General features: G+C 45.6%; 1 protein-coding gene across 11 annotated transcripts in view; it reads left to right on the top strand.

Moving 5' to 3' along the window:
* hppy (MAP4K3-like protein hppy) overlaps positions 1-24261 on the top strand; it is a 168827-nt gene that overhangs the window by 122524 nt on the left and 22042 nt on the right. For 9 of the 11 annotated variants that reach the window (XM_084582969.1, XM_084582971.1, XM_084582968.1 and 6 more), the window contains 10 exons: positions 195-228; positions 1615-1777; positions 4565-4770; positions 5012-5141; positions 10111-10190; positions 12867-12927; positions 15011-15138; positions 16051-16191; positions 19686-19783; positions 23336-23514. In XM_084582969.1, coding sequence (XP_084439095.1) covers positions 195-228; positions 1615-1777; positions 4565-4770; positions 5012-5141; positions 10111-10190; positions 12867-12927; positions 15011-15138; positions 16051-16191; positions 19686-19783; positions 23336-23514 — 1220 coding nt within the window. The remainder of the gene's footprint in view (positions 1-194; positions 229-1614; positions 1778-4564; positions 4771-5011; positions 5142-10110; positions 10191-12866; positions 12928-15010; positions 15139-16050; positions 16192-19685; positions 19784-23335; positions 23515-24261) is intronic. The other 2 variants (XM_084582965.1, XM_084582963.1) reach the window with 1 other exon arrangement.

The raw sequence follows: 24261 nt of genomic DNA, 5'->3' as shown, positions 1-24261 counted from the left end.
GCTGTGTGGTTTGTCAGGTTAGAAGGCACCCTTAACTGCTCGTTACAGAGAGAAAGCTGTCATCTGTGCATTGATTCCTTTTGATTTGTACAGGCTTTCTGTTCTGCTAGTTAGAGTCTTGCATGGAAATGCAGCTGCATTGAAGCATATCGGGGCACTTCTTTACATTACTTTGGGCTTTCTTGCACTTTCAGGGCTACGCTACCCATGGACAAGGCCGACAGTGCAGTGAGTAGTCTCACTTTCTCCTCTGTGACGGTGCCGACATTGAATGCAGAATTCTCTCTTGCGTCTTGAGTGTCTCAGCTAGTATGCCATTTATGTGTGCACAGTTTAGTGCATCCACTTCTTATTTAAATCTTCACTACAGGTGACGAGTGCCGCTGTTTCACTGTAATTAGATTCTGTTTAATTTTCATGACAGTAGCCTTTAGCATGGTGACAGGGAGAGGTTTTTTCCCTCACTTCTCGAGGGAAAGTGCATTATGAAAGTGGCCTACCTACTAAAACGCTTTCCTTAATTTCTGGCTGGTTATAGGTTGAAGTTCTCTTTTCTGTTTTATTCCGTGTCCTGTGGCATTTCTGTCATGGCAGCCATCCTCCTGGTTAGGAAATGGGGACAATGCTGGGTGCCGAGCTATCGCCCGCCTTGTTTGGGACAGGAGGTACAGAAACGAGTGACGAGAGGTCACGTGACCGCGGCGTCAGGCACGTACGGCGAGAATCAAGCGTGCCGTCTGGTTGCGGTCGTACAGGGCTGTGCGCTGTGATTAAAAAAAAAAGAAAGAGAGGTGGCTTTTAACCTAGCATTGCGTAGAATGTGTGCAACCGTTTAGTGCTTCACAGTGTGTTGCCTAGCGCCATCTGTTGTAAAGCGAGGAAGTACAGCAAGTGTCAGGTGCATTAAGTTTTATGTTCCACAGACAACTTGCTTCCCCCATTATTTTGAATTTTGCTGCAAAATTTGCTTCATCGTCATTGAATTTACTCTCCAAAACTGTAGAGTTCCATGTGTAGCTCAGTCACTGTGACATATAAACACATAAAAAGAGATAGCATTACCTTTGTAACAAATGATTGAATTCTGTACTAGTATCAGTCACTGGCTGAACAATACATAGTAGGTTACACACTTGGGGTGCAGTCAAGTTAGCAGTGGCTGTGTAGGTTTCAATTGGCGCTCTTTCACACACTGCACTTAGTTCCTTGGTTGTGCCAGAGTCATTGTTGACAAACGATGGTTAGTTTAGGCAAACTCGGAGGAGACAGCTGTTCAGCGATGCACACAAGTTTAAGGATGCATATCAGATTGCTGCAACCTTTTTTCCTTGATAGCAGGATTCTAGATTGCTCACTTTCAAAAAAAAAAAGGAGGAGCAAATAGTGTTTTCTAAGCATACCAGAATCCATCGGGACACAGATGAAACCTGAAAAGTGATGCATAATGTCAAAAAACTGAAAAAGAAAAAAAAAAAAAACGGAAGGAAGGAAGGTTTTAAGCTGCTTCTTACGAGATGCATGGATTGTGAGCACAACACACGAATCACAATAGAAAAGTACAGTTCATCACTGCATCAATGAATCTTAGTTTCACCTTGCTGTGGTGTCCCACAGGAGCCGTGGCCGTCGGGTCCGCCGCACGAGAATGGGCATGGGGTCCTCCTCCACAACCAGGGAGACGCCAGGGACGGCACCCTGGAGGCTACTCCCATTGCGGGTAGGCTGCCCGCTACCAGCTATGCCATGCTGGAGACCGACATACTAGGAGATAGCCCAGGTACGGCATTGCAAGGCTTGGAAAAAGAATGTCGCAGGCACACGGTCATGAGAGTACTCGGGGCAAGACTGTTTTGAGAATGGCACGGTCATGTCAGTGTGGAAGTATCTACAAAGAGACGAGATATAGATGTGAACAGCATAGAATGCGTGCTTTCGTGTGCAGCGGAATAATTCAAGTAAACCTCTTCTGCATGCTGGATATCTTGCAGTTCAGGAAAAAAAAAGTGCTGATGAAGTGTAGTTGGCTATGAGTTCTTTTTTTTTTAAACTCCCACAGATCAAAAATGGTGTGTGGTTTCAATGGTTTGTTGGAGTAATTCATTGGAAAAGCCAGTGTGGGTTCAGTTTGTCACCACCAAGTTTTCCGCTTTGGTTTTACTGGGGACACTGGCAGTGGAGCTAGGTTTACTGGAAATTTTGTTTGGGGGCTTGGGGGGGCCACTACAAATCGAGTCTGCCCGTTATTTGATTCGTATTTGAAAAAATGGTATTCGATGTTTTTTAATGTTCAAAACTTACCTGCACCGAGCAATTTTCAAATTCACAGCAGTGTGCGCTTCGCCAGAATGCTCGACCGTACGGACACTGCAGTGAGGCAGCCTCAAAATGCGACAAAATCCCATATAACATTTATACTGGATTATTCAGTAGAGTGTACACTTTCATGGAATTCTAGTTTAATTTTATTCGAAAATATACCATGGTGAATTCTGAAGTAAGCAAGGCAAACAATTTTTTCTCTTTTCTTATCTTTTTTTTTTGTTTTGTTTTGTTTTCTCTGATCAGGTATTTGATATTTTAAGGCATTTTTTTTCCCATGTTCATATTTGATTCGTATTGGAAAAATTTCACTACATATTCACACACACACCCCCTAGCTGGAGCACATTAGAATTTTCTTGACCACGTTGTATGGGCCACTTATATATTGGCATGAATTATGTGTGCACTGAAATTTCACTGGATTGGTGGATCATGGTGGAAAAAGTAATAAGATGATCCAATACATTAGACGAGCAAAAAGGTTCTGCAAAAGAAAGAAAAAGAAACATATTTTGGTGGGTCTTACTGCATACTTCATGAAAAAAATAAAACTGAAGCATTTTTTTTGTTTTCTTCAGTTATGAGTTCAGTGCAGTCAACATTGGAATGGGCCTGGTGTTGATGATTGAGAAACAACCTGATGCATGAAAGGGACAAACATTAGTATTAGTTGCAAGTAGCTTGTCAATATTAGTCAGGGCTGTAGTGGTGCAATATGTGACAGGCATGTTTTTGTGTTCAGAAAGGGTCTTTAAAAAGCAGTTATTAAGAAAAAAAGCACTTATTGAGAAACCAGTTCTTGAAAATGGTTCTCACATTATTACACTGATGTCTTTGGCTGCGCTCTGGCTTTGGAATGTTTTATGTCTTCATTTTACGTCTTTGGCATTAATGGCATTAAGATGCTGTCAATGTGAGTACATGATGTCAGATTTGTAGACGTCAGTTTTGAAATTATGGTGGAAATTCCTCTCATAGTTTCATTTAAGCTCAAACTATCATTGCGTGTTGCCACCATACGGGGCTGGTTTCTGAATCGTGGAAAATCTTTTGCTGAATGAAGGGGAGGAGAGTGTTAATGTTGTAAGAATTGAAGGATGAACGTAGTGACTTCATGGGAGGTAGACCCTTTAGACCCTTCGATAACAGAGATGCTTTTCTGCTTGCACTGGAGAAAAAAACTAATATAGTTGGTGGCTCCTCTTTCTCTCTTTCCACTTTAACTCCCACCTTCCCCCATTTCTTATGGCATGGTTCAGACGTCCACAGAAACAAGTGTGACAGATACTACGCCTTTACTTTCCTATGAACCAGTTATTATTATTTATTATTATTGATGGGAAAATGAATAAAGGTTCACCCACCCTATCAACATTTGAGTGAATGCAGGCATAGCTTTCAGCCATGATTTGCTGTAGCTATGCATCGTTTTATAAACTTGATGTAGACACAATGGACAAAATATACACAGCTCATTACAGTTTCTTGGTCCTGATCCTGAGCCTCTTTCAACCTTGTGACTCCCAGGAGGGTCAGGGAGCTGTACTACACAACTTAGAAACATATGCGCCAGGCTGCAAGCTTTCGACACAGGTTGTATTTCTAATGTGCTGATGTCCATGTCCATGATTTTGTGTTTATACCCTCAAATAGTGGGTGCTTGCCTGCCCTCACACCATGTTCTTCTTTTTGGCAGGAAGCCCAGTGATAATAGTTATTTGTCACATTAACTGAATTTGATGGTCTGGCCACGTAGCAGATCAGCATCTGGTTGACGTTGCAGTTCTTGTTACGTTGTTAGCATTTGTTTGTGCCTGGTTTAGATGTTTGTTGCTTCAGGATGCATTTCCAATGAGAGGCAATGGGCACATGGCATGGCAACATGACAGGGCAACCATGACAGTGGCCAAAGCAAGAGCCTCTGGAGTACAGCAGCACATGACTTGCCGCTGTGTTTGGGGGGCTTTGGGTATGTCCCGAGGAATGTCAAGGTTCCACCGAAAATATACCTCACAGCTTAGTCATTAGCTCACAATCTCACGAGCCACGAGACATTCTGGTCATGTAAAGGCACTGTGGTATTTAAGGGGGCCAAATGTTCACCTGGCCCATTGTTGCAAACCTGGCAGTTCCAACCTCCAGCACTGCTCGCCTGTGTTCTGTAAATGTGCCTTTAGCACGTGTCGCTTTGTTGTCCCCCTGTGACCCTTCCCTCGATTTTTTTGGGGTGTTGCGGTTGCAGTGGAAGATGCACGGGAGGGCAGCCTGACGCCAACGGGGGGCACCTTGGAGCGGGGGCACACCCCTAGTGGCGCGGATGGGGAGGAGGAGGAGCCCCTGTCAGACCCCGAGACCCCCGCATCGCAGGACGCGGCAGTGACGCGACCCGAGGCCCCGCCACGCAAGAAGGAGAAGCGGCGATCCCACCTGGTGCCCAATGTGCCCTTGGTGAGGCCATTATATGTGACTGTGGACCAAGCGCTGTATAGGGTGGAGTGAAACTTGAAAAAGCACCCTTGTATGTTCTTGAATACACTTTTCAAGGGGGACAAAGTGAGTGCTCAGTCAGTTTGCATTTCCCGTTAGGGCAAAGCAGTGGCAGTAGTAGCTTATTATGTATTTGGCTTGCTGCCTGTCGCTGTGTCATTCCTTCCACGTTTTGATGAGCCCTCTCCCTTCAACTTACCAGCAGAAGCCCGTGAGCAATGGCCTCCCTCCGACGCCCAAAGTGCACATGGGTGCCTGCTTTTCAAAGGTGTTCAATGGGTGTCCCCTCAAGATACTCTGCAGCACCAGCTGGATTCATCCGGAGACCAGGGGTAAGCATGGCACCACTTTCAAGCGTCTCTGCCTTTGTTCACCTAAAATTTAACTACAAAGCGCATTTAGTTGAGGGGATGTACTACATTGAAGGAAAATTGAACCTGGCTTGTATAGACACATCACTGACTTTTGAGGAAAAGGGGCCACTGTCATGCTAAACGGAGAGCTCTTATAGGCTACAAAAAGGACACAGAATGGAAAGATAAGCTCAGACAGGGCCATTTCCACAAGTGAACTGTAGTGACATCGAGTAATTTTTTTTTATGATTTCTGCAACTGTTATCATCATTGCAAGCTTCAATATGCAAATATGGGCAGTGCTGTAAAAAAAAAGTGTCATCAGAGCCACAGGAAAGCTGTGTGAAATTTTATTTTTCTTCAGCTTGACTATGCCTACTGCAGAACATAGGCCTTTGACCCATTCCTGTGACAGCAGTTCTAGATCACCTTACCCTAGCGAGCTTGCTAATCTCATCAGCCCACCTAATTTTTCTGCCGCCCCGTGCTAGGCTTGCCTTGTCTTGGAGTCTGCTCCATCACTTTAACGAATATGGGTTACCCTGTCTTCTTACTACATGCCCAGCCTATGCTCTTCCCTTCCTTCCTTCTTGACTTTGTCTTTGATGTTAACTCTTATTTGTTCGCTGACCCACTCTGCTCTCTTCATTTCAATTTTTCAATTCAATTCAATGCATTCACTTAGAAAACATTTTTATGAGAGCAGGTGACAAAAGCATCTGGTCCCTTACAGTCTCTTGACATTACATCTATGATAGACTTTTACTGCGTTTTCGTGGATTTAAGTTCATTACCATTTGTTGGCCGTCAAGTTTCAAATTACAGGGTTGCGTGTTGTTATGACCCCCCGTTCATGTTTGACATATCGAAACATGGACTGTGTTTCCGGGAACCAAACTTTTTTCCATATATCCTTGTCTTGTTGTAATCGAAACTGCGTTATTGAAGGCAAGTTTCCATAAAAAATGTACCTTGTTTATAACAGCAGAACAATGGGCCAACATGTATTCATTCCTGCAGTGGAATAATATAGATGTAATGCAAAGTAGACCACTAATTTTTTTACAGTGTCCTGTCAGTGTGAAAATTCAGATGCCTTAGTGACAGCCTATTTATTAATTTTTCTTGTTCCTTTTTTTTTTAGGTTTCGTACACTGCAATAGAAAGGCACGTGCAGTTGATGTGTCTCATTCATTTGCCGCATTTCATAAATGACTGGAGAGAGCTCTCTTGGTAGCCTCTGTAACATTGAGACGTGTTCGGCAGCTATCAGCCGACAGGGTTCAGATATGTTAACAGGAAGCGAACGCTTATGGCACACCAGGAAGGTCATCTTTAAGGCTTTTTCTTTGTGATTTGTTATAGTGGATTGCGTTATTACAGACGACTCACTTTTGGGGTCAGTTTAGTTTCGGAACCGAAGCGGCCGTATCGGCAAGGCTTGGCTGTAAGTCCAAATTAAAAAAGTATACATCCTCTCTCACAGGTCTTCCTGTTGTTGTTAACTTACTTCTTGTTATCCATTTCCAACTCACCAAAGTAATGTGTGGTCCTTTGCGGTGGTGTAGTGGTTAGTGTACTCGACTACTGTGCCGAAGGATGTAGGATCAAATCCCGGCTGTGGCAGCCGCTGGTCATTGGCGGCGAAAAGCAAGGCGCTTGTGTGCTGTGCGATGTCCATCACGTTAAAGAACCCCAGGTGGTCGGAACTTTCCGGAGCCCCTCCACTATGACACCTCTCATTGCCTGAATCACTTTGAGATGTGAAACTCCATAAACAAAACCGAACCAGAGTAATGTGTGTGTACAAGTGTGTCAATTTTGAATGTTTAATTCGGCCGAAAATTTTTTTCTTTTGTTAAACTAAACTACAGTGCAGTCCACTTATAACGATATTGAAAAAACTGGAAAATTCAATCTATATAACCAATTATCATTATACCTGGACCGGCGGAAAAAAGAGAAAACAAAGAAAAAAAACACCCCACGCATTTCCCCATTCATGTAGGCTTGCTTACTTACTAGGGATGAAAGTCTGGTTGAACACTAATCATCGTAAAGTGCAGTATACATCAATAGCCATAAAATAACTTGAGCATACTAAAAAAGAATCAGAAATTCGCGCTCGCTTGAGCGGTAGCTGAAGCTTGACGGTTGCTGTGAGCATCGCTTCCAGTAGCGTGTACGCTGGCGGCAGTCCTTATTGCGTGCATGAAACCGATCAGTGACTGGATGATCTGCAGGGCATCCCTAACCTCGATGATCATTAAGGGGGGACGCGACCTTTGAAAACCGAAAAATCGCGAAACAGTCGATTTTTGGAAGATTATATATTCCGGTAGTATGTCTTATAAACTACCATTTCTGTAATTATCAATTCCAAACTCGCCGTAGAAATACTCGAAATTAATTATTTAACAAGCGGCGGCAGCCGCGGAGCAGCGAGCAAGCGCCGAAAATTCCCAAACTTCGCGCGCGCGCCATTCCTCTCCCGCCGAACTGAGCGCCGCCATCTTGGTCTTGTTTTGTTTGTGAATTCTTGCGCTTTCTTCTGCCACCCTCGGCGACGGCGGCGCGGTCGAGGCGTGGCTTGCTACCGATTGAGAGCCCCGTGGCGGCTTTCAAGTTTCCTGCGCTCGAATTCAAGGCTGCGATTGGGCAAAGCGCGCGCTCCGCGAGAACGCGGGGGATCGGGCGACTACTATTGGCTGCTGCGGCCGCTGACGCGTCGGTCTCCGCCTCCCCGCGTCGTCTGCTACGGCTCTTTGCTTGCTGTCGTTGTTGGCTGTCTTTGTACTTCGTACTATAGTGAAAGTATTCTAGTTCACTATACTTCGTACGTTCTGTTCGCCTTTCGCCATTTTTGCGATTGCCGGATTTACGATCTCTCGTCGTGCCCTCTGAACGGTTTCGTGCAACGTGTTAAACGTTGCGTGGTCGCTCACGATGCCTTGAGGTGCGACACGCATTCAGTACAGACTTGGCTAGCTTTTTTTTTTTTTTTTTTCGTTTCGGCGCTTATGCCACGGAAGATAACCCGGGAAGTCGCTTGTCGCGTTTGGGCCGCTCCTCGTTCCTCCGGCGAAATGCCGCGATAGATAAACCGGGAAACCGCTTGCTGCGTCTGCGCCGCCCATCATGCTAGTGCGAAATGCCGCGGGGGAATCGGGAAGGACGATTGTCACGGCTTGCAGAGCACAGGATCGACGGATCTCAGCATCTGGAAAGTGGTCTGCGGCACCAAGGCGTTCGCTGTAGCCGATCGGCTAGTCGCACAGATGTTCGCTGTAGCCGAGATCGACGGAGCGCCATAGCCCTAATGTATATTTTGACGGTCGCACCGGACTTGTTCGTGATAATTGCGAGTGTTCGTCTTAAGTGGGGCCATTATAAGTGGGCTCGTATGTACCTGAATAAAGTTTTGAGGGCAAGACAAGCCCATGTATTCAAAATATTATGTCTGGAATTTGTCATAATTAATTTGGTTAATCAACATAGGTCTAATTGATAACAAAAAATCCAATTCTATGCTATTTTTCAGCAAGAAAATTTAGAAAAAGGGCTTTGTCTTGCCCTGAGGAACCTATCTAGGAATCAGCATGACAAATTGCACAATGCCAGTGCCTTTCACAATTTCTCCAGGCTTGATATAAAGGACCTATTCGAACCAGTTTGATATGCTTCTGTGACTTGAGAACTAGCGTGCACAATTCTATGAAACTTTGTGGTTTTTCATTTGTTAATGTCATGAGCCTGTCTTGAAAATTTACTTGAGAAACAAAAAAGTTATAGTTCTCTCAACCTTTGAGAGCCGTTTTCTCAGAATCAATTTTTTGCACGGTGTGGCTGCTAGGGAAAGTCATAGCTCAAGAACCGCTTATTGGATTTTCATGAGGTTTTTTTTGTTATATACCTAAGTAAAATTCTGAGGGCAAGGCAATTCGTTTTTTTCAAAATATTTCATGTGTAATTAGGGGCAGTCAATTAAAATATCGTTAAGTCAGGAGTAAATTTTAACACTAAATTTGGGGCTGTACTAAAAATTTTCAGAGAGGAAATTTGGAAAAAGGGAATTGTCTTGCCCTGGGGAAACTATCCAGGAATGACCATAACAAATTTCAGACTGCTAGCACATTTTGCAAATTCTCCAGGCCCGCCCCTAGGGACCTATGTAAACTATCTTGATATACTCCTCTAACTTGAGAACCGATGAGCCCAGCTCCATGAAACTTGGTAGTTCTTCAAATGTGTGTACTATGAGCGTACCCTGAAAATTTCATTCAAATACCTCAAGAAATAAAAAAGTTGGTGTTCAAGGGTAGCCTCCCCCCTTAAAATTGTAGAGTGCGAATGCCGGTATTTTTTGCGAGGCTTCCAACCTTGAAACCCTGCCAGAAATCCCAATGGATCTGCTCTTTCATCTCGAGAGCTATCGCGCAACACTATAATCACGGCGTCATTGTGGTCCGCACCATCTTCACTGGATGCACAACTGGTGATGGCGATGACGATATAGCCGTACATTTGTGCGGCTACAGAAAGCGATTGCGATGCCCTTGCGGATTTCTCCACTCCATTCCGTTCTTGTCACTTATGTAGAGTTTTCACGTCGTTCTTTTCTTAGTATTTTTTTTTTTTATCAAACATTCAGACAAATGTTCGGGGTGAAGATCTGTCAGGCGGTGGTAAAGTAATTGTTGTATCCTATATACCGCCGATAACCGATTGTTATGTCTGGTTTATTTTTAAATAGGGGGCAATGGGGAAAACTGGTAATGCCCAATAATTTAATCGTTATAAGTGATATATTGTTGTAAGTGGACTGCACTGTAGAAGTCTCGGCACAAACCCAGCTTCCCCCTGTTACTACTCCTGACACAATTGTGCTGCCAGCCCAAGTTTTCACGAATGTCTTTCCTTGTTCTCTTCTCTGATCGTGGTGTGCAGACCAGCACATCCTGTTCGGCTGTGAAGAGGGCATCTACACGCTCAACCTCAACGAGATTCACGACTCCTGCGTGGACCAGGTGAGCACCTCCTTGGCTGCTTATACTATTAACTTATAGAAACGGGACATCAATTTTATTCATTTATGGCCGACTTCCGTGCGGGGATATTAGAGAGTTATAGCTGAGCGGATTTGCGTTCCACTCAGCGGAACCCCAGTGGAGCATAGCGCATAAACAGAGTTTTAGCCCAGCGGTTGCTCGCCTACTTGAGCGTAAGGTATCGGTCGCGCCACCTATTGGTCAGAGGTGGAGTTATAGCATAAAAGTTATGAATCAAGACTGCATTTTTTGTACTAGAGCTGCTAAGTAAAGTCATATTTTGTAGTTTCACTACATTATTTGATAGCAAGGGGCTGTAACCTTGGGGTGAGGATGACAAGAGACCAGAAGGCTTTACGAGGCCCGCGTGCCGCGCCGCTCCGGGCTCCGCTTGGCTCGCGCGGGAGCGGGACGAGGAGACGTTCTGCTTGCGAGCTCCCTCCTGAGCGTTTTGCGCGCAGAGCGGACGCGAAAACTCGCTCAGCTATAACGCTCTATTGAGTTCTGGATGTATACTGGCGGTACTTAAGCACCTGATATTTAAGCTGGTGCTTTAGTGGCATCTTTCTCTACGAGTGACTTTGCACTTATGTAGCCAAAAAAATTGGCTCTAGCTAACACTAAAGTGGTAGCGCTCAAGTGGAAAGTATACATGGGTTGCATCTTACCTGTACTCACCTATGGTGCTGAAACATGTAGGCTAATGAAGAGGGTTTTACTTAAGTTGAGGATAACGCAGAGGGCTACGGAATAAAAAATGATTGAGAGATAGGAAGCATGCAGAGTGGGTCAGAGAAATAACTCAAGTTATCGAAATTCTAGTGGAAATTAAGAAGAAGAAATGGGCATGGGCAGGACATGTAGTGCGAAGAGAGGATAATAGATGGTCGCTTAGGGTAACAAACTGGATTCCAAGAGAAGGAAAGCGTAGCAGGGGGTGGCAGAAAGTTGGGTGGGTGGATGAGGTTAAGAAGTTCGCAGGGGTCAAGTGAATGCAGCTAGCACAGGACTGGGTTAATTGGAGAAATATGGGAGAGGCTTTCTCCCTGCATAGGGTATAGTCCGGCTGATGATGATGAAGGTTAAAGCTCAAACAATGTGGAATGTGTTCTGGGCGCAGCAACTGGCTGTTGCTGTTGCCGCTGCACCTACGCATCAGCGTGATCTTTTGCAAAAGGCTATCTCTTGTTACCGTTCATCCGAGACAAGACCTTACAAAATTCGTGTGCCATATATGCAGGTACGACCACGTTTGCCACTACAGACTTCCAGTCTGGCTGGAATATGCCGGATACGGAAAGCAGCTTTTCATTGCAAAATGCTCTGTTGGTTTAAGAATGCATCAACTGGTGTGTGAACTAACTTAGACCAATGGCAACCCCCACAGATACCGCATAACTAGTGCACCATTTAAGTCTGCGTTGTGGTTTGATTTATTTTATAGTCAGCCCAGTTACTGTGAACATCCGGATATAATTAATAGCTGTGTTACGCTCATGTTCTTCATTAGCAGACTCAATTGTAGCAGCTATGTTTCGTAGCAACAGCTTGTGCCAAATGTACTTACTTTTTATGGAAGAACAGACATTTAGGCATATTCGTAAGGTGTCATACTGAAACCACAGCACAAAACACAGGCAGTAAGAGAAGCACTGACTTGGAAGTGAAGATTACTGAAGCAAGCAGAGTTGCATAGCCAGGCCAAGCAATACGGTTAACCACAGCTGCCATATCATTGCTGAATGCAGTAAACTCTGGTTAACTCTGCATTCAAGAGGCCCAAAAAATGTACTAATTAGCCGGAAGCTCGAATTATCCAACAGACCTGAAAAAACTGCTGAAAACCGTTTGCATCACAGTATCTGATGAACACAGGCACGATGGTTGCCCGCATTTGAGGTGAAACTGAAATTAGAACCGAGTTTTCTTGACAGTTTCGCCATGTACTTGGCTTTGGGCGCACACTGTCGGGAAGGCGCTCTTCACAAAAAGGCCCCGTCGCATTTTGAGGATGCTTCACTGCATTGTCAACACTGTCAAGCGTAGTGGTGAAGCATGAAATCCGCAGTGAATTTGAACATTTTCAGCATATTCGACAATTTTCTAATATATTTGGAAACTGGGAATGTCAGACTTTGTAATGGAAATATCGATTGAATTACAAAAATATTCTATTTGTATTCGAAATTTCAAATATTCGTGTACCCTAATTTCAAATTAACTGTGAAATCATAGAGGCTAGGCAGCCTACCATGCAACTAGGCGAATAATATGTCACAGATAGCTGTTCGTCTAGTTGGCGTGCATCGAGATAGTCTTTCCTGGTCAGCACATGTGTTTGAGGGAGGGGGGTGTAGTGACACGACTTTCTGCTAACCTTTTTTTGAAGGTTGTGAGGTGTGTAGGGGTGCTTGTCCCGGCTACGTAACCTTTGTTTGCCTCAATAAACTTTAGTCGCAAGTTCGAACTTGTCTTACCGCCTTCCTCGTCCTTGCCTTTCGCACTGCATACGCTGTATGGTATCTTTTGCAGTTTCAAAATTGAAAATAGAAGCAAAGTTCGGAAATCAGATGGGCTGCCAGTTGTCTGCTGAAAGCTAATATACACTTCCCGGCTAAGTTAAACTTTAATTTGTTTTTCTATTGGTATTTGCAGATATTTCCCCGGAGAACGTCTTGGATGTTTGTCATCAAGGATGTTCTCATGTCATTATCAGGTGAGCCAGTCTGGCATCCAGTAGAAGAGTGCATCTTTTCAACTATACTGATATGGCTGCACTCCTCTGTGTCATTGCTTCCATAGAGTTTGTTAATACTACCTAGATGGAAAGCTGGTGGCGCTGCACTTTGTCCACCATGGATGCCCAAGGCATGCTGGGAAGACAAGGCTTCAGATGTGGCTTGCTCACTGTTCTACGTATTGGATTTTTTAAATCTTCAATGCCGTTTTTATTGATGCTTTGCGTACTTCGGCGTCATTTGATTTTCCGGCAACACGTGCAGTTCATTTGAGATCCGAAGCATCTGAAGGCTGCAACGCAACGAGCGCGACCACCATTGAGAAGGCACAAGTACTGTAACTGTACTTCTGTCTGATAAAATTCACAGATGTTATCTGCTTTCACTGCAAGAGCGTCGATCGATAATTTCACGTGAAGTCGTGTAGATAGAGCTCACCCTCCTTTTCTTGTATTTCTGGCTTTACGACCGGGAAACGAAAAGGATTAATCTTTTGTTGCCCCGCCGCGGTGGTGCAATGGTAAGGCAGTGGTAAGATGCCCGACTACTGTGTCGGAGTACTTGGATTTGATTCCGACCGCTGGCAGCTGCGTTTCGCCTCTGTCCGTATGCTGTGCGATGTCAGCGCATGTTAAAGATCCTCAGGGGGTCAAAATTACTTCGTAGCCTTCTACTAGGGCTCCTCTTTCTCTCTTTCTACTTTCCCTCCACCTTCTTCCCTTCACTTATGGTGCGGTTCAGGTGTCCACAGAAGAAATGTAACAGGTGTCATGCCTTTCCTTTCCTGTGAACCAATTATTATTATTATTCATCTTTTGTTGCACATCGTAAATAAATATGGCTGATGGGAAAACTTCTATTTGTCTCATTTGCAAAAACAGTGCACATGTTCTGCAGATCAATTGAGGCAACAAGCAAAAATTGAAAAACGCATCCACCAGTCTGCTTCTTTCTGAGTATATGCACCAACATGCCATTGGATTGAAAAGCAGGTTTAGCAGTTGCTCTGATTGGTGAGCGGAAGTCTGCAGTCTTGTGAACTGCCATCTGTGTGGTTGGTTTCAGCCTAAACCGAAAAGCTGGATCATTCAACGTGAACACGGGAATGCAGACGACACCAGTGATACGTTGATACTTAATTGCAGTGCAGAAACGAAAGCTCGTAAATTGTTCTATTTTAGGTGCTAAAAACTTTTTTGAAAAAACAATATTTGCTGTAAAAAGTGTGGTTGGTAAATGCAAAACTTGTCTTCTGCTTTTGGATATATGCGACGATATAAGGAGAAAGCTTTTCTCAAATTCGATGGTTATTAATGCTTGTTTGCTTTTCTGCTCTTTTGATATAATGTCCAGTAGGCAGATGTTACTTGAGCACATTTTGATATTGTAACGATGTTTCGTCGCAATGCTTTTTCTGCAAATATTTATATTTCTGGAGTTGTAATTAAGTTTTGGGGCTGATTCAAGTAAGTACCCTTGTCTTCCCGGTGTTCCCACAGTGGATGAAGTGTCCTTTAGGAAATTTGCATACACGATGGTGACAGCTTTCCCTCTAGGAAGTATAGTATTTAAAAATTCTATGATTGCTGTATAGTGCAAAGTTAGATCCTAACAATCTCAAGGTCCTGTTATGAGTGAAAATTGTCGTGTTCCTGACTTTAAAATATAATACCACAATAAGTACTAGTCAGGGGACCGCAATATTTCAGAAATTGGTTCTTCAGAACCTCAGATCTTATTGTCCCGGTATAGGTTATCAGTCAAGCCTGGGCAACAGCTAGGTCCCAAGGAATCCTGACTTACTCGTATTCTTGGAGGTTAGGACCAACTCCAATTATGAACTTTTTTTTCCTCTCTTAGAAATCCCTAAAAAAGAAATATTTTAGAAAAGCAAACATTTGACAATTTTTGGGGCTTAAAGGGCTATGTCTCCTTAACCCAATCACCCTCACTCATTCGCAGTTTGCTTGTATTGCCCACTGACCGCTTCTGTCGTGAAGGATAGTTGGTTCCACATCACCTTGAGTTTTCTCTCTTCTGTGGCACCTTCTCTGTGCACAGGCAAGAACCAGCAGCTGTACAGGCACGACTTGGCCGCTCTCCATGCCAGGGCTGGGCAGCGGTTTGGCCTGCCTATGGGACGGCTACCCGAGCGGCTGGTGCCCCGGCGGTACGCTGCCACTTCCAAGGTGATGATGGGCACTCGTGATCTGATTTCGAGCTAGAAGCTTACTTACTAGAGGGTCTAAGGGGCAGTCCACTAACTACCACAGTATATTTTGTTGACCGTTTTTCTTACAAGTGTCCCCTCTCCTTGGATGTTCTTTGCACTGCCCTTGCTTCCTTGTTTTTCTTTGAATCCAAATTTTGTTACAGTTTGGTGACATTTTCCATTTATACCCTTGCATGAGAGTGGATTTCTGCATTGCGTTTATTAGGTCGCATTCGCACATACTCGGGCCTCAAAGGAGTACTTTTGGGGAACTGGAAATGCGATGATACCGAGGAATTCTTTACTTGGCTGTGTGCTGCAGCCAGCTTCAACTGATAGGAAACTCGGTATGCCTTTCTTTTCAAAATGAGAGTCTATCATGGAGTGTAATCTCGCTGATACTAATCTGAAGGGGTTGCAAGAACTATGCTGATGTGATTTACCTACGGCTATGCACTGGCTGCTCACCCTGCATACCAAGTGACTGGTGAATGGGGCATTGGGGATGCGCAGGAAGTGTTTAGTGCTCGAGAGCATGGTATAATAGCTTAAATTTGCACAGCACATTTCGTGGCACGGGGCTGTATCCAAAACGCCCAAAATACCCGAATATTGATGCCGTGCACTGATTACACCGCGGTGGCTTACTGGCGACGGCACTCGAGTGCTGAGCACGAAGACCGAGGTTCAATTATGGATGCAGGGGCCACGTTTTGATGGAGGCAAAACACAATGCAAGGTGGCCGTGTACTGTGCAGTGTCGGTGCACATTAAATAACGCCAGTCAGTTCAGTAATTTTATCAATTCCTGTCATCCCAACATTGTATCATTGAGACTGTACTGTAGTTGTAAGATGATGAATGTTAACTCTTCTAACACATATTGCAGGTGGCGGACACCAAGGGCTGCGTGCGGTGCTGTGTGGGGCGCAACCCGTACAATGGCTACAAGTACCTGTGTGGGGCCTCCCCCCAGGGGGTGTTCCTCATGCAGTGGTACAACCCCTTGGCCAAGTTCATGCTGCTCAAGGTACCTGTCTCAACTGTTATGGCCACACTTAAGTGCCTTCTTTGGCAATGGACATGACGGCAAAATCGGCGATCTGACAGCGTTGCTGGTGCTGCATCTGCTTGAAAATTTTCAACTAGTGTCCTCTGTTCTCCAGCCTCCTGCTTCTTCCTCTACGGCTGCTGCTCAGCCTTTTACGCAGTTGCCAAGTCGCTTTTCATACTCACTGCGACCCAGAAATGGTCCACACAATGGACCATCAAAAAAATGTATTAGTGAGAAAAAAAGATTACACTGGTGTGAAAGACCATGACGCTGACTATGTCTAATGTTTTGCTTACAGGCGATAGAGTCAGCTGCACGCAGCCCGTAGTCATTCTTTCATCATGTCTATTTGTCCCCGTCTTTGCCACACCTGACATAGGCGTGGAACAGATGCCACTCTAATTTTCCATTCTGGCAAGAGAACTTCCTTGCTAGAGTGGGAAAGGTAGGGCATCACTAAGCCAGCTCTGGCTCAGACCTGTCATTAGATTTTGATGTTGCACGTGCGTCACATGCTGCTCATCGCCACCCACAGACTTTGAGGCCCGTATTTGCACTCACTCGTTAGCCTGAGGGTCAAAATCTCGGGCTGCATTTCCAACTGACGCGGCACTGCAGCACGCATTACACCGGCGTAGAAGTGGTGAGATATTGGCACCACAATGGAAGAAAGAGAGGTGCTCTGACGGCGCGACCGCGCTACAGCGAGAGAGCGACTGCCTAGTGTGACCAGAAGAGAGGGCAGGTGCTAAGGGCAGCACATGTTCTGGGGGCTATCTTCTCTGCCGATTCTGCTGGCGTGCCTATGGAGAAGCGGCACTCACGCTGATAATTTTCTCTTTCAATCAGAACTAAAAAACCATGAAATCGACGCATTTCTATTTTCGTTATTTACACGTCAATTTCTGCGCAGGGGAAAGCTTTCTTACCGCTTACTGATCAAACAACTCAATTTTCAAAGGAGCAGGGAGAAGCGTTGCCTGCTTGAGCAGGCAACGCCTTGTGCTCGTCGCCTCGGAGCACGCTTTGAACGGGCTTCCAACAGATTACTGCTTCCTGTGGCCAAAAAAGAGCAGCGTCACGTCTTCATGCCACCGATAGCAATGCCTCACAGGTGATGAGCAGCTCAGCTTACGTGTGTACAACGATATGCCAGACCATCTCGCGTGACTGCAGAAGCTCGCGTGCTCTGACCTGATATCTACTTTTTGTGCATTCCACTACTGGAAGGTGCTCTTTTACACCTAAAGCAAGAAGGCCAGCTGCTTCGCCTGGCTGCTCATATTTTTCAAATGCTGGAGAGGGTAGAAGCAGTTTTCGGAAAATATGGTCTAAACTTAATGCTTACCTCACCATCAACGAATCGCGTTGCATTTCCATGCGGTGAGCAGTGATGCTCGGTGATGCAAAGCCAAACAGCTGGGGAGTAACTTTGAGCACATTCCATTGAGCCAATGGAATGTGCTCGCTAATATCTGATATGGCCCAAGCTGGTCGCTGTGTGTACGGGCATCTGCCCATCCAGAACAACGACATGCAATGCTAGTTGTTGTTCTTTGTTTTAGTATTAGTTTATGCACTTTAAGTTTTGTTTCAACATTCAAGTAGAATGGCACCGGATGCATTAAACGATATCAGCTACTTGCTTATATGCCTCACACGTACGCCTTTTCTTGTAAAGAAAAAAAATAAGAAAGGACTATGGAGTATAAAGCTTTCTCTGGTTGCACATTCAATATGCAAGTAAAATAATCGATTGTAGCATCCTAGTTTGAAATGGTGCCATAATGTTTTATTACGTGATAAAAAAAATACAAACACATTGCCGTGCCTTAGGGCTCCGCTGTTTGAGTATCTTGTTATGTTTACGTCTGGGTGGCAGCACAAAATCACTAGAGTTGTCCGTGTTATAACTGACGTGGTTAGCATGTTATTCGAACAGCGTGCTTTGCTATTCGAATTTCTTCTCATCACGCTTCTATCCGTGTTGTAGAAGCGCGATGAGAGGAAAACGAATAGCAAAGCTTGTAGGCGCTCCACAGTGACCGCATTCCTTTTCTATCCCGATAGCTTCGGACAACTTGCGCGTGTTGGCAGCTGTGGAAGCTAATCTAGTTCTTGCACTCCTTTAAATGCCTTTTACATGACGCTCACTCGAGTACCTTCAGTGAATATTGCATTACCCCAACTGTCGTGTAAACTTCAAAGCTGCACATCAGTTAAGAAATCATTCATGCGGCCCCGAGTCAAATTATAACCAAGAAAATTGGCAGAAATATAAAGATACATGCCTCCAACCCAAAAAAAATTGTTTCAAGCAGGCGAACTCCCCTATGTGTCAAAATCAAGCGCCCGTCCGAGGCGCGCCCATAGCCCCCTAGTACCGGTGCTGCCCCTGGCGGCCGCATCATGTGTAAAAATCTTACTAAGCGGCTGCTCCTCGCGGCGCCGTCCAATCACCTCTCTTTCTCCCACCGAGATTGGCACTGCGTGCATCGCTTGGAGCGTACAAGAAGGTGCATGACACACCTGCTTGTGGAGTGAGTAACAGATATGCTGCACAGGGAGCAACACATCCCCTGCTGTGCACTTTCGAACAGCCCAGAGCAGGATGGAAAGCTGTAGTTGGAAAGAAACTGAAAATGGCAGCTACTGGGGGAAACAGAGGAGGATGAGACTGTGAAAAAAAAAAAAAATCTAGATGCGATAACATTAAAGGACCCGCTCACTGAATATCTGGCGCTGGCATTGTCACTGTGAGTGAAAAATCACGAATATGGCGCCGGTGGGCAGTAGGTGGCAGCTGGCATGGCTGAGCATTAACAGGGCGTAGGGCTTCCTGACATTACATTGGGCAGGAATTGCCTACTCGGGTCTCTCCTTTCTCCTTCATACGGAAGCATGATATCAATTTCAGCCTGCCAAGGGTTTTCCCTTGCATTTATGTTACCCTCAAGCCATGCAGACACGTTTGTGTGGCTTGGTTAAGGTGAGGCCTTGTATGTGGGCTGGTAACCTACGCTATAATGTTACCCTTAAAGGCAGAGCTTCGGACCACCCCACAATTTTCGTGCTGTGTCTTCAGTTAATTTCATGCATTGTGCAATAAATGCTTTGTTTGCAGTTACTCTCTCTGTCCAAGGCTACCTTATTGGTTGTTCTCATGTAGCGTGTATTTGGCCACACCCGTCATGGTGAGATGTCTTTATTTAGGGGCACTTCCACTAAAACCAACTTCTCTCAAGATAAACATATTTTCTGGCCCCTTCAAGCTCTCCTCAAAAAAAGTCTACTGTATAAATTAGGCTGAATTATATGCTTGGCAGCACAGTGTGCCTTTGCAAACTTAGTTCCGCTTTTCTTTCTCACCAACAATGTTGCTCCTTTTGTTGCTAGGTTGAGCACTTTCTTTCATTAACGAGCTCATTTCCCATGCCTCTTTCCCGCTCATTCCTTTCTTTGCCTTACAGCACTTTGAGTGCATGGTTCCTGCTCGGCTAAGCGTGTTTGAGATGATCATCACACCGGATCTGGACTACCCCATCCTGTGTGTTGGCGTCCGGAAAGGGTGAGTGTGCTTACAGTGAGACCTCCTAGCTGGTCACAGTCTTTTGTCGGCTCATATTCCTGGTTTAGCATTGTTTTTATTGCTGGCGCTTCAATTTTTGGTGCGATTTTTGTAAAATCTATACTTATTTTTGTTTTCTTTGTTCTGACCTTGCAAATTCTTTTGGCATTAAGGGACCGTTCAGTGCAGTTAGGCACTGGCGTAAAACACAAGGGAATCGTATCTTTGCTATAAGGCACACTGTATGGACGCCTGCAGTAAAGTTTCTCATATTAACATTGAGCTTTGCTACAGTAGAATCTTGGTGATGTGACCACTGTGATGAAAATTTTGGAATTTGGGTATGATCCAAAATTTTTTAAACTCCTCAGCTGGAGTGTACAGTGTGTAGATTTTTGGATGCTCAGAACACCGCCTCACACCACTATGGGGGATGCGAATGCACGGGGCTTGGCCAGCAGCCCTCCAACCAACGATGTCGGCTGATTCCTTGGTGTTGTGGTTAAATCCCATGTCAGAGATGACCTTGTCATTAGTGCTAGAGATTAACTGTGATGCCATGGAAACCAATTAATGCCACTGTCTAGAGGGCGTGCTTTGACTCAAGATTCACTGCTGCATTCTCAAGCTGTATATGACTAATAGAGCACGTCTGTGCAAAGGGGGGATCAAGCCAGCATTCATTCATAATCATTTCTTGTTCATTTCGCTTTTTCTTCTGCCTTGTGTCTGTGATGCTCTTTCAGGCGTTTTCGTACGCCTTGTGCCTGTTCCTCCTTGAGTCATGTAGTGAATCAAAATCTCGCAACTTATAAAAAAAGATGGTCGAGGAGTTTGGGCATACACACACCGACATTGTACAAACACAGCGATGTGGTGGCGCAGCAGCGGCAAGTGTTCACGCAACGAAATGGGTCGTGTGCTGATTAGCCAGCATACAGTGGCATCACTCATGTTGTCGTGACAACAAGCCATGCGCAGTCCGCCTTGGACGGCGTCGACGGCGTTTCTCAGCGCCGCCAGTGCACGGGGGCTGGCGGCACCGGGCGGCACGGGGACCGTCACAGGCTTGGCAAAGCGATGCCAACCATATCTGCTGCGTACGGTTGCCACTCTTTAGGCGTGCCGGGAGGCAAGACACGGTTTTTCAGGTTTCCTTCGGCGAGCCGCGACCGACAACGACGTGAAGCTTGAATTAGGGCCACCAAGCGTCAAGATGTGAATGGCCGACCTTAGCAACCGACTGCGTACTCTCGACTGTGCAAAAAATGCTTCGTTACAGGTATGTATGCATCTAAAGCAAATGTGCATGATAGCAAGTGTCTACTCTAGTTTGCACCAAGCCTGTAACCCACCAGTGATAGCTGCAATGAGCATTTGTTCGGCGCATGTTTTGAATGTGCGACGGAGCCTGATGGCGATGTATTTTGTCGTTTGTTTTCTTTATGTGTGGAGGGGCCGGGTAGCTCAGATATCACAGGTGGCTGTGTGGGCTAGACCGTAATATTTAGCATGTTTTATCGCAACTGCCGCCTGACTAAAACGGAAAAAAAAAAACGGGCGTTTGTTGTGATATGCACCGCCGTTCGCGAGCCGAGTGGTTGAGCTTGTGATGAGGCTCGCGAATGGCAGTGCGTTAAAACACCGTATTTTTTTTCTTTTTAGTCAGGTGGCAGTCACGATAAAACATGCTAAATATTAAGGCCTAGCGCACACGGCCGCCTGGGATATCTAAGCTACCTAGCCCTTTCGCACATAAAGAAACGACATGATACATCGCCATCAGGCCCCGGCGCAACTAAAGCAAACACATCGAAGAAATCCTCATTGCAGCTATCACTGGTGCGTTACAGGCTGGGTGCAAACTCCAGTAGGTACTTTTCAACATGCATACTTCCTTTAGATGCATACATACGTGTAGTATCTGTATTTTTGCCTCTCGGAGCATATGACGCACTTGACACTCTTGCACGACGCACAGTATCTTATTTTTACCTTACAGGCTCCCCTTCATGCTCGCCAAAGCATTCGGATTTTGTTACTTCGGTGTATGCAATCAGATGCACTTCGTTAGGGAGCTTGATAATCGTTGCCTTCGTCCAACGGCAAGGAAACTGCCCGGCACAAATGAGTCTTCTGGAAGGTTCATGCTCGTTCACTTGCAGAGTGGATCGCTCTGGACGTAGAACAGGGTTGGTTCCTGACCGAGATGCGCATCCGATATGTAGGAGATGCACATGTGTCACCAAGTCGTTGATTCCGCAGAAATCGCGGTGGAGGCAAAAAGGTTGTGGATCCTTTCACAACAGAATGACCATTCTCTCTGCACCAAGAAACTTTTCACCACTGCGACCACATCCGTTCTGACTCCTGAGGGCAGAAACCGGCTACAGCGCTGAATCATCCATTGCAGAGCGTTTCCTGCGGGTGTGCATTCCGGCCGGGACAATGGCCTTTTCAGGGGGTGTATAAGTGCCTCTCTGCCGAGCTTTGTAGATGAAATCCTATAGCTGCACGCTTGTAGATGACTAGAGGAGGAAGCGACGCCCATTGCACCATGACTGCGCCGCAGTGACTGCATTGTGCTCGGTAACTCAAGACACCCCGCGCATATGCGCCGCTCGTAAGTCACAGAAGACGATTCCACCTGGCTCTGCAGCATCAACAAACTGCTGGCTGCTTTGCCCTTTGAGATCCCTCTCTCTCTCTCTCTCTCTGCCTCCGCGCTCTCCTGTCTGCCGAGAACCTGCACACTGAGAGCATCTCATTCTGTCACGTCGAGCACGGCCCGCGCTACACGCTCTTAAAATACGAAGATAGTATATGCATGTGTTATGAGTGGATTGTGAAAACGCTAACATTCTCCCATACTGCGTGAACATGATATACTGTAATCACTGTCACTACTTTCCGCCCCGAGGCCAAAAAAGAGGGGAGCTTTCGCTTTCTACCTGCGTTGCCGTGGCCATTTCGTATGGTGTGCTTTCGCGTCGTCTACTACACTGCTGTTCAATGTGTTTCTCGCCCGCTCCCGCATGATGGCGCCACATCCTCCCGCAAAAGGCGGATTGGCTGTGGCGTCATCACAAAGCTCGTGGTGGCACCGCACTCAGTGCCCTGAGCACAGCAGTGTCATCGGTACACCCTAGGGGTTTCATTCTTACTTTCCACACTAGAGAAAAAGAGAAACAGTGGTAAAATAAACAGTATTCTATCCTCACAAGAAACAGCCGTCACGAAATTTCTGATTACATAGCAACTCTAGTGTTGTGTAGTTGGTTTGTTCGGGCAGATTTGGTGCAATGCGAGAACGATTTTTTCTAGTGGTCTGGGCCTATTATTTCTAAAGATATGCTGATGATTGATAGCTTGTGGTGTTGGTTGGATGCGATACACAACATTGCAAAGAGCTCAGTCGTGAACATTGCTCCTGTGTGGAGGATACTCCCTCTCGGTTGCAATAGCCAGAGGCGTGGCAGCATTCGGTGGTGTGTCCTTCGTACAGCAGTGATTGACAGCCCCTGTGTGCATTCCTTTCTGCCCCCGGTGCAGATACGATGGCTCCCAGCTGAAGCTGGACACCATTGACCTGAACTCATCGGCGTGCTGGTTCGGCTACGACGAGGATGAGGACTCCGACGGCTTCGAGACAATGGTGCCCCGGCACGAGCTGCTGCACGCGGTGCACGTGACGCAAATCGAGAGGGACACCGTGCTCGTCTGCTACGACAGTGGGTGTCATTAACAGTTCGAAAAGATCATTACCGATTTTAGAAAAGCAGTTGTGCTGAACAAATGACAGCATAAAAAGGACAGGGACTTAAACAAGACGCCATGGACAGCACCGACCCTGTCGTTTTTGCGCTGCCATCTGTGCAAGACGTACCAACATGCCTGCTTCGCCACATTAATCCAGTTGTGTGAAATCCATATAGGCAGGAAAACATCAATGAATATACTTCATTGTCTTATTTTTTTAATGTTTGATCTGCGAAAATGGAGAAAAAAAACACAATGAAGTATGTTCACGACATGGTCCATGACAAATACAGTGAAACCTCGTTATAACGAACAGTTAAAAAATTGGAAATAGTTCGCTCTATCTATAATTCATAATATAAAATTTCATAGAAAATCCATGCAAGAGCAGCAAAATTCAGAGAAGGCACAGCAACTCGGAGGGTGCCTTCTTGGGTCACGTCCGTTTATTTACGCGCAAAGAACTGCGTTATCGCAGCCTGCTTTTTTGTGTTGATCGCCTTCCGTATCACGCCCTGTTCCACAGTTTGCAAACGCTCAGCAAGGGCAAACCCACTGCTCTCAATAGCACTGTAGTGGTGGCGCAGTAAATCCAATGCAGCAAGCGCTTCTTGTGAAGTCGGAATATTCTCATCGTTTGCACGGTCAGCCTGAGCTTCGTCTGCAGGATGTTTAGAAACTTCCACAGCGATTTCGGCGTCCGTCAGTACAGCCGTGGT

This window comes from Amblyomma maculatum, chromosome 10, assembly GCF_055883805.1.
Source record: "Amblyomma maculatum isolate TAMU_Amacu chromosome 10, ASM5588380v1, whole genome shotgun sequence".
Lineage (NCBI taxonomy): Eukaryota > Metazoa > Arthropoda > Arachnida > Ixodida > Ixodidae > Amblyomma > Amblyomma maculatum.
This window is presented reverse-complemented; position numbering and strand designations above follow the sequence as displayed.